Source organism: Lactuca virosa, chromosome 1 (genome assembly GCF_052849685.1).
Source record: "Lactuca virosa cultivar CGN04683 chromosome 1, Lactuca_virosa_CGN04683_v6, whole genome shotgun sequence".
Classification (NCBI taxonomy): Eukaryota; Viridiplantae; Streptophyta; class Magnoliopsida; order Asterales; family Asteraceae; genus Lactuca; species Lactuca virosa.
This window is the reverse complement of record NC_136426.1, coordinates 74,743,714-74,753,712: the sequence shown is the minus strand read 5'-3', so window position 1 is coordinate 74,753,712 and position 9,999 is coordinate 74,743,714. Positions and strand designations below refer to the sequence as shown.

General features: G+C 35.2%; 2 protein-coding genes across 2 annotated transcripts; one reads left to right on the top strand and one right to left on the bottom strand.

The window, feature by feature from the left end:
• The first annotated feature begins 1,137 nt into the window (after positions 1–1,137).
• LOC145115191 (secreted RxLR effector protein 161-like) lies at positions 1,138–1,794 on the top strand. Its single transcript, XM_079051423.1, has one exon. It carries the CDS (start codon positions 1,138–1,140, stop codon positions 1,792–1,794), a length of 657 nt encoding a protein of 218 aa, XP_078907549.1.
• A 1,941-nt stretch (positions 1,795–3,735) lies between these two features.
• On the bottom strand, positions 3,736–9,747 carry LOC145105193 (uncharacterized). The gene is made up of 7 exons (XM_079042327.1): positions 9,128–9,747; positions 8,620–8,711; positions 8,340–8,427; positions 6,890–7,010; positions 6,719–6,816; positions 6,419–6,520; positions 3,736–3,905 (listed from the first exon to the last, which is right to left on the bottom strand). The coding sequence occupies exons 3-7, from the start codon at positions 8,346–8,348 to the stop codon at positions 3,822–3,824; spliced, it is 414 nt and encodes a 137-aa protein (XP_078898453.1). The 5' UTR covers positions 8,349–8,427; positions 8,620–8,711; positions 9,128–9,747; the 3' UTR covers positions 3,736–3,821.
• Positions 9,748–9,999: the final 252 nt, after the last annotated feature.

The following is a 9,999-nucleotide window of genomic DNA, read 5'->3' as shown; positions in this document are numbered from 1 at the left end:
ATGTTATCAAAATGTTCATTAAATAATAATATGAAATGTGAGGTTTGTGTAGAATCGAAATTCTCTCAACATACTCATAAATCAGTAGAAAAATCTAATGAAATTATTGGTTTAATCCACTATGATTTATGTGATTTTAGAGCAACACCTACAAGAAGAGGAAACAATTATTACATATCTTTTATAGATGATTGCAACAAGTATTGCTATATTTATTTGCTAAAAACCAAAGATGAAGCCTTGAATTCTTTTAAGAACCATAAGGCTAAAAAGTTGAAAATCAACTTGACAAAAAGATCAAAATTTTAAGGTCGGACCGAGGAGGAGAATATGAGTCCAAAGACTTTGTTGAACCTCAACAAAATGGAGTGCCTGAAAGGAAGAATATAACATTGAAAAACATGATTAATTCAATGTTAATTACTTTTGGAGCACCACATAATCTGGGGGAATCATGTCTTGAAACAAATTCAATAATTAATAGAATTCCTCATAAAAAGAGTGATAAAGCACCCTATCATCTATGGAAAGGGAGATTACCCTCTTACAAAAGGATGAAAGTCTAGGGTTGCCTTGATAAGGTACAAGTACCTCTTCCCAAGAGGTTAAAACTTGGACCGAAAACCATAGATTGCATCTATGTTGGCTCTGCAATGAATAGTTCAACCTATAGGTTTCTTGTCTATACATCACATGTTGATAATATCCATAATCACACCATCATGGAATCAACAGATGCTGAATTCTTTGAAAATATTTTTCCTTTTAAGGATAAAGGGAAAAAGGTTTCCTGCTCAAGGAAAAGACCTATAGACGATGGACTGAATGAAACCATTCTTGACAAAAGTTTACAGTCAGATGAAGAGAGTATTCCAAGAAAACAAAGTCTATAACTAGGTCAAATCACTTTATGGACTTAAACAAACTCAAAAGTAATGGCATGAGATGTTTTACAACACACTACTTTCTAATGGATTTAGAATAAATGAGTTTGATAAATGTGTTTATGTCAAACAATACAAGAATGCTTGTGTCGTCATATGCTTGTATGTGGATGATATGTTTATAATGGGTACATGTTTGGATGTGATAAATCAAACCAAGAAGATGCTACGCTCCTCTTTTTTCATGAAGGACATGGGGGTAGTAGATGTGATCCTTGGTGTAAAAGTTAGAAGAACTCCAGAAGGATACACTCTTACTCAATCCCATTATATTGAAATTACACTAAAGAAATTTGGACACTATGATGACAAGCCGATATTTACCCCATTTGATCCTTCTAGACATTTTAAGAAGAATAAATATGATAGTGGAGCTCAGTTAGAATATACTCAAGTTCTTGGTAGCTTAATGTATATTATGAATTGTACTAGATCGGACTTGGCATATAGTGTAAATAGATTGAGCCGTTACTTCCATAATCTTGGGAAAGATCATAGGTATACATTAGTTCGAGTGCTTAGATATTTAAAGCATACTATGAATTATACATTGCATTACACAAGGTATCCTTCTGCTCTTGAAGGATATTGTTATGAAAATTGGATTTCCAATACTGATGAGGCAAAGTCCACAAGCGGCTATATATTCACTCGTGGTGGAGTTGTTATATCTTGGAAACCATCTAAGCAAACTGTGATTACCCATTCTACAATGGAACCAAAATTTGTTGATTTGGACAAAGATGTTGAAGAAGTTGAACAACTTAAAAGCTTCCAAGAAGGTATTCCTTTGTGGCATAAACCTGTTACCTCTATATGTATACATTGTGATAGCATGGCTACTGCATAAAGCCAAAAGTACCAAAAGTTTAATAACCATTGTAGCATAAATTTAAAAGTTCGATGACCTTTTAAAACTTAAAATAAGTTAAGTGACCAAATGAGGACAAAACCAAAAGTTAAGGGACAAAAAATGACCTATCGTCGGTATGGAACCAAAAACAGTGTGGAGGGCCGATTTGACACCTCCACAACGCCTGCGTAACGGTTGGAACACCACCCCCACTCTCATTATGGTAAGGCTTAACGAGAATGGAGAGTGTAACATCTATAGATTCGGACTAGTCAGTTTATAGATAATAAGCATATATATAAAGAACACTAAAATTCGACTTCGTAAGAAGTTATGCTTCTTCGAAGTTTTGTGATTAAACCGGCACGACTCTGCGTATCGTAAAAAGTGAATTTTCGATAAATTACTTTTTAGCCTAATATATCTAAACAAAAGTCGTAGTAGTCGCTAAACCGAGAGCGTTCATATAGAAAACATCCAAATCATACTTCATAAGAGGATGTTATGATTTTTTAAAGTTTCAGCGTAGTAGTGCGGGTCCAGAAATCGAAATTCAAATCGGTTGATTGTTAGCCGGAACAATCTAAATGAGAATTGAAGGACTCATAAATATGAACCCGCTAATATAAATACAGTCGAGAACAGAGTCTGTATGTAGGAGTTATACTTTCTACAGCGATGCCTAACAGCCTAAGCCTATCAAAAATATAAATTTTTTGATAGGATGAGAATTAGATGTTGAGGTCTAAAGTAAAGTTGTAGATATCGTCGAGAGATTTCCGGAGATAAAAAGAACGTCGAAAACGGAGCTCGTACGAAGAAGTTACGCCGTTTTGAAAATCTAGAAAATCGCAAGCGTGAAGTGCATGATGATGTGGCACCACGAGAAGGCGCCACGTGGCATGGTCGGGAGCCGCCTTCCTCTGTGACAACCCGTTATTTTCTTCTTGAAAAGTCAACCCTAGTCAATGAAATTCAAACTTGGGTCAACTAAAATCAACTTAAATCTTATTCTATCTTAAATGGATTAGATTAATGTTTTATAAATGTGTACGCCTCGTATCCAAGGTGTTATATGTTTCAGAGGTGAAAACTTGAAGTCCGAAATCCATTCTTTCTTTCCCGTCGGACACCAACCTCGCAACCGAGAACAAGTAAACTTCGGACCATACACTTCGGGCCGCAAAAGGTTCACGGCCGTGAACTCCTCGGATCGTGCACTACTAGAAAAACAGCCTTTTACGACGCGCAATGCGTGTCATAAAATGCTCAGACGACGCGCAAATGCGCGTCAAGGAAGGCCCTGTCATAACGAGAGACGACACGCTTTTGCGCGTCGTCTATAGACGACGCGCATTTACGACGTGCATTTATGAAACGCAATGCATATCATTAAAACCCCCTGTCAAGAAAGGTCATGTCATAAATGAAGATGACACACATTTTTGCGTATCGTAAATTTAAATGTTTAAAAAATATATATTTATATATTTATTAATTTTTAAATTAAATTTGCATTTAATGTCTCATAATAGAAATATAATACCATATACAAAAAATACAATCCATTGCATAAAATTTAATATCATACAATTCTATTTCTTACAATATATAAATTTGCATTATCTAATCTACTTTGTGTTTCATACAAAAAATCTATTTCATGCGGCTTCTTCCATTTCCTTTATTAGCAGCTTCCATCATTAGTAGTACAACTAACAATTGAAATGAAGAATGCAACACTTGTATATCTGCAAAAAACTTGAAAAAAACAACCAAGATTTAATGTTTATATATAGCAAGAACATATTGATCGCATAAAATAACAAGATCTAATAGGAAGTCATTTTATGTTCTGTCACACCCCGAAACCGATGGCGGAAACGTTCCGGGGCGGAGGACGTCATGTATACCATCACAACCAATGTATAATAGCAATCATAGCAACGCAACCATTACAATAAAAACTTAAATAAAAATGTTTACATCAATTTGGAAATCGTCTGGAACTTGTTTGAATTACATCATATAATTTGTATGAATATAAACATTAAACTCTTATTGCTGCCATTCCTCCAAAACCCAGCAGGTACCTGTCTACTGATTTCCTGAGAATACAAGCAGTTTGAAAATATCAGCATAAAGCTGGTGAGTTCATAAGCAGTAATTTATAATGCAAACTTGTTGCTGAGCTAGCCGAAATGTTTGTATAATTTCAAGAAAATCCGATATTTTCTTTAACGAAAATGTAGTGTTATCGATTACGTATAAAACCATGAATGTTCCTTACTGAAAACTGTAGTGATATGCGAAAATACTACCTCATGTGACTAGCTAAAGCTAATCATGAAGTATAAATATTTTGTATGTAAAGCCATTGCATAATTGGTTCTGTTTGAAAACCCTGGCTTGGCCAGTATACGTGGTGTGTTTTAGTTCTATTTAGTATAAATAAAACCGTTGAAGAGTGTCAGATTGTAAACTAAAGGTGATTTATACATAATGTGAGTCGTATAACCATGCTTGATATGACTAGAGACCTTTCCAACGTTCTTCAGACGTCGAGTTAAATGATATTTGTCACCCTAGGCATGCCTGCCCAACTGTAGCTAGCAGTTCGGATGTGGGATTGTCAGTCCCGAATAGATCTATTCACAAATCTCACGCTCTCCCTCCAGGAGACTCTAGTTATAGAGTGGTAGGATTTATCCTTGTACACCTAAGGGTACAGTAGTGAAGTAGCGCCTCACAGTATCGTACAATCTAGTTTACATGTAGTGTAGTAGCGTTCTACCGTAGTGAAAATCCGTATGTATACCGTATATAGTGATAATTACAGTTATGAATACCATGATAAAGTAGTGATGTAAACTGTAAACGGTTTCTGTCTTAGTGCATATGCTTAGTAGTGAAAGTTTCTATACTTGATATGTTTTAGAAAAATCCCAAACTATACCGATTATAGTTTGCATGTAAAACGTAGCGAATAGCGTGTCCGGAAAAGCTATGCAATTTTAGTGAAAACGCCCCTTATGCTCAGCATAGTACAAAAGGGTTTTAAAGTATGAGATTTGCATAAGTTTTATGTATATTCTTGAAAACATTTATGTTTTAGCTTGTATCCCCCCCCCCCCCCTGAAAACATTAAAAACATGGAAAATGTAAGGGTATGAACTCACAGTTGTTGTGTGAAAGCGTTGACTGAAATGAAGATCCTCGAGTTGTTGCACGTGACACTTAACGAAATCCTATTATCAAATAAATACATATATGTATCTAAATTAGTGATTTCGTTAGATAAAGTGTTAGAGGAACACTTGTATTCGGTTGAGGAATGTTACCGGGACTTGATCGAATCGATGAAAGTGGGTTTTCAGCCAAAAGCATCACTTAAAAGGTGTTTACGACCGTGAACAATGGTTTACGGTCGACTGGTAGTTTACGGTTTCTGAAGGCTTGATGAGTTTACAGTCGACTGATAGTTTACGGCCGTGAACAGGGTTTACGGTCGTAAACTGGGGTTTACGGTTTCTGAAGGCTTGGATCGTAAACTCAAGAACAGTGTTTACGGTCTTTGAAGATGGACCGTAAACTTAAGAACAATGGTGCTGATTTCGAAGAGATAAGCGCTCCAGACGTTCCGAAGTGACTCCAAACGGTGTTTCTCGATGTTTCTCGATGTTTCCCGAAGTTTGAAAGTGTTTTTAGGTGTTTACGGTTTCTGAAGGCTTGATGAGTTTACGGTCGACTGATAGTTTACGGCCGTGAACAGGGTTTACGGTTTCTGAAGGCTTGGATCGTAAACTCAAGAACAGTGTTTACGGTCTTTGAAGATGGACCGTAAACTTAAGAACAATGGTGCTGATTTCGAAGAGATAAGCGCTCCAGACGTTCCGAAGTGACTCCAAACGGTGTTTCTCGATGTTTCTCGATGTTTCCCGAAGTTTGAAAGTGTTTTTAGGTGTTTACGGTCAAGGTTCTTAGAGAGAGAAGGAGAGAGTTTTTGGCCAGAAATGTTCTAATGAAGGTGGAGGTCTCGTATTTATAAGGGTGTTGTGGTCGGTGGTGGGGGGTCCACCCCTTGCTGACCGTAAACGGGTATACGACCGTAAACGAGTTTACGGTCGTAACCTCACTTAGACCGGAAATGTTTGGTTTTTTTTCGAGATATTCGGGTTCCCGCGCGATTTTTGGTTCCGACTCGCAAATAATTTAACTATATATAACTAGATTATTTTCTAAACCAAGAAGTTTGACGGAAAAGTTAATGAATTCGAATTTTTATTAACGGAAATCGCGTAACGGAAACGGACGAAGTTTCGGGTTGTCACATATTCCCTTCTCGGTATGTAATGATTGGGGCTGTTGATTGCAACAATTAAGCATCTGCTTATGATGAAAGTAGATACCATTTTCACAAAAGAGTTGCCTTTATCTAACAAATTGTTAACATGTCTCAATGGTTAATTTGAAAGAAAAAATCTTTATGAAGAAACTGTCTATTGATTAATTTTCTACCCTAAAGTTCAAAATTACATTTCTACCCTAAAGTTCAAATCTAAAAATAAAATAATTCAAAATTACATTTCTACCCTAAAGTAAGATGCTATAAAAGATTGACCTGTGTCTGAAGACAAGTGGTGGTGGCTGCTGAAGTGAAGTGACTCTGTGAAGAATCATCTTGTGATGGATCCTTAAATCCAACTTGTGTAAACATGTAGTCCTGTTAAAAATAGAAACCACATAATCTAAATTAAAAGAAATTCCAAGTCAAAAATATAAAGTATATTTTCATGACAATATAATGTAATCTTTTTCTCTCCCTTGGAATGAATCCACACTTGCAACCTGAGTATACAAGATGTAGCTCATAAATTATATGAATTTATGAAAAAATTAGAAAAGAAAAATGTGAAATTACCTCAATGTCCTTGTAAAGTTGTTGCCTAAGTGCTCTGTTTCTTGACATGTAATTAACAATATTTGCACGCTGGCCTTTATATGGTGTTATAACCCTATCTGCATAATATTTAAATTAATTATAGCCTATCAATGCGATTTTTTTTACAAAAATATAGACATGTATATATACCTGACTTGGAACTACACCACTTTTTAAAAAAGTAGTCACTATTTTCAACATTTGCAGCCTCTGTTCTATTAAGATAGGATGTCAACAGACCGTCTTGTGAAAAATTGTAGATTTCCTCAATCTAGAAGAGAGAAAGAAAAAAACCGTGATTTAGATCTTCATTTTGAGGGTTGTATATGAAATGAAATGAAATGGGGATCTCTAATTCCCGTGCTGCTTTTTTGCTGGACTATTACGCAATTTTACAACTTTTTCATCTAAATTGTAAGGATATATATAATTTGACCGATTATGCAACCGAATTTTAGGTTGGTAAGCAAGCGCCACTTTGATTTATTGGTATTGTGTGGGTCAAGTTATTCATAATAAGCAAAATATTTTACACAAATTAATTATAAAAAGAATCATATAAATACTAAAAGGCTTTTGCACAATCTATGCATTACATATTGCAACACATATCACCCTTTTTCTAATAAATTTCCATATAGGGTTAAATCGCTTTTGCAAGTAATATTCAAAGAAAAGGATCAAATTGTCCTTTTATTCTAACCAAAAACAATATCCTGATGTTACCAAATTTAGAGCAAATCATAAGATTGTTATAATAAAGCTTCAATAAATATCATTCCTTAATAATACCGGTCAAACTCCAAAAGATTTTAAAATTCAACTTCTTCTTAATAAGAAAATGAAGATTCTACCAAGAATATGCTTCACTAGTTTTGCTTCTCCAAATAACCAAGTTTTGATTACATGTAATCCTCTTAAACTCGCAGCTTGTACACCAAAATTCAATACATGGACCAAAGTACCCTTTCCTTTTCTTTTTAAACCATCTTATGAACTAGATGAAATTTAAATCACTGTAGAGCTAGAAACGAATATTATGACCTTTATTCTTGAACCAATAATCCATATTGTTTATGCAGTCACAGTACAAATTGATATTTTAAACCGATTTTTCACAAAATACCAATTATGTCCCTTCTTAGTATATTCCATACGACAAAAACTTTGTCTCTGTTTCCTTTCAACCTCAATCTCTTTTACCTTTTATATCGATAAGAATGATATTTATGATAAAAAAAACATGTCACAATTATCTTATACTTCCTCATTAAGACCGAAATAAGCTTTTTTTAAAACCCAACAATTTGTATTTAATATCATCAACGATAAACCCAACTACCTTCTCCATAGAATTCCTTTCTTTTTTTAAGAATATCGTATTTCTTTCTCTCCAATCATAATACACACTAGCAGCTAAATGAATTTTTTTAATAGCATTTTTGATATTTTTACCTTTTAAAGATCTGTGGATGCTGACATATAATTAAGACTGTAAGATCTTTGTGAATGATCTTTGGATAACCTAATACATATACAACAAAACCATAACATCTTATTCAATAACAAAAAAAATTAGTTATTGAGAAAATGAACTTACGAAATTCATGCAAGTTAAGCCAAATCACGGGATGGACTAGCACCAACTCTAACTCGGGTCACCAACTCCATAATCGGCATGTCTGTGCCTACAAAACAATCCCACATAATCATGGACAGTTTATAGAAAAAGAATAAAAATTCAATGACTGAAAACTAGTTTGAGGTATAAGTAGGATTTTTATGTTCTAAGGTTTTTTTGGCATAAATAACTAAAACTTCAATGGAAAATTAGACAGATTCAATTGCAATTCTGAAAAATAAAGACTTGAAGATTCCACCTTGAATTGTTAATACACTTCCAAGCTCTTCCAAATTCTTAGGTCAGGATTTCCTTCATACTCAACAGAAAAAAAACATAGCACTTTCAAACCTACACAAAAAGTAACAAATTTCACTATAAATAATATGACAGTTCAGTGGGACATTTCATCGAACAGTTGGTGGTCAGTGAACATGGGATGTATTCCCCTGCCCCTTTTTTATGAGGTTGGAGTCTCCATCCTTTATTGAATGAGTACAAAATACAGAATAAACAATAAATAATGCAGGAGAGGCCAATTATAAGAGATAAGCAGCGATTGGAAGAACTTGCGGATTCAAAATCTTATGGGAAAGTACCTGATTGTATATTTCAAAAATAAAATGACTTTTAACAAAAATTTGGAAAGACAAACCACCCAAATCAGATAAAACTCTTACACAAATCAAACCATGTGATCTTGATAGCAAAATAAAAACTGAATACAAATTAGGGCTCACATAATCAAATCTCAAAAATGAAATCACCTTTAACAAAACGGTGGAGGCATATTATCTTGATAGCAAAGATGGTTGAAGGGGGTCGATTGGGCAGAGTTATAAAATCGCTTGTGGTAGGGAGGCAATGAATGGATGAAACAAGCCCTAACAAATCCAGAACCGAGCAGCGTGTGGTGATGATGGAGCGTAGCCACGATTTGAGGTTCGGGAGTGGTGCTTCTAGACAAAGAACCACCGAGTGCAGATACGTAAGTAAGAGAAGCTGATGACATCGCGTGAGGATGGTTTGGGCTCGAAACGTAAAGCTTACATGGAAACCAGTGAAGACCAAAATATGCAAAGAAATAGTGTGTTCGTCGCCCCTTACGTGTTTTGAACCAGGCGAGAAGGATGAGATGGAAATACGAGAGTGAGATAGAAAAAATTAGGGTCAGATTTAGGAACCCTAAATCATCGGCTCAAATTGTTAACTGGGAGGTAAGAACCCTAAATCCTCAGCTCATTAGGGTCGAATTAAGAGTGTAAGAACTTGTTGGAACCAAGAATTAGGTTGTTGGTGGAGGTGATGGATCAAGGAATTGAGGAAGCTGTGGATGAAGACGAAGGCCCTAATTCGAAGAGGCGGGGAATTTTGGGATGAATAGGCGGGGGTTAATTTTTTGGATTTCATTTTCCCCCTAAAAACGCGTGTTTCCTTAAAAAGATATAAAGCGACACAGTTACACGACGTACATTTTTTGATAGGTGCCCTCCGTATTTTTTTTCTGACACTAACTTTAGGGCATGCAAAAATGCGTGTCCTCTATCCTTCAAATTTTGGAAAACCGACATTAATTTTTAGGGCACACACAAATGAGCGTCCTCTATCAGTTTGTGTCATTAATTGCACGTCGTAAAAG

What these genes read in the sequence shown, in the direction of transcription:
- LOC145105193 (XM_079042327.1), bottom strand. An exon ending in GTGGTGTAGTTCCAAGTCAG is followed by an intron (nt 6,817 to 6,889) that starts GTATATATACAT and finishes AATATTATGCAG; the next exon opens with ATAGGGTTATAACACCATAT. An exon ending in AACTTTACAAGGACATTGAG is followed by an intron (nt 6,521 to 6,718) that starts GTAATTTCACAT and finishes TATTTTTAACAG; the next exon opens with GACTACATGTTTACACAAGT.
- LOC145115191 (XM_079051423.1), top strand. Translation starts at nt 1,138, where the DNA reads ATGGGGGTAGTAGATGTGATCCTTGGTGTAAAAGTTAGAAGAACTCCA.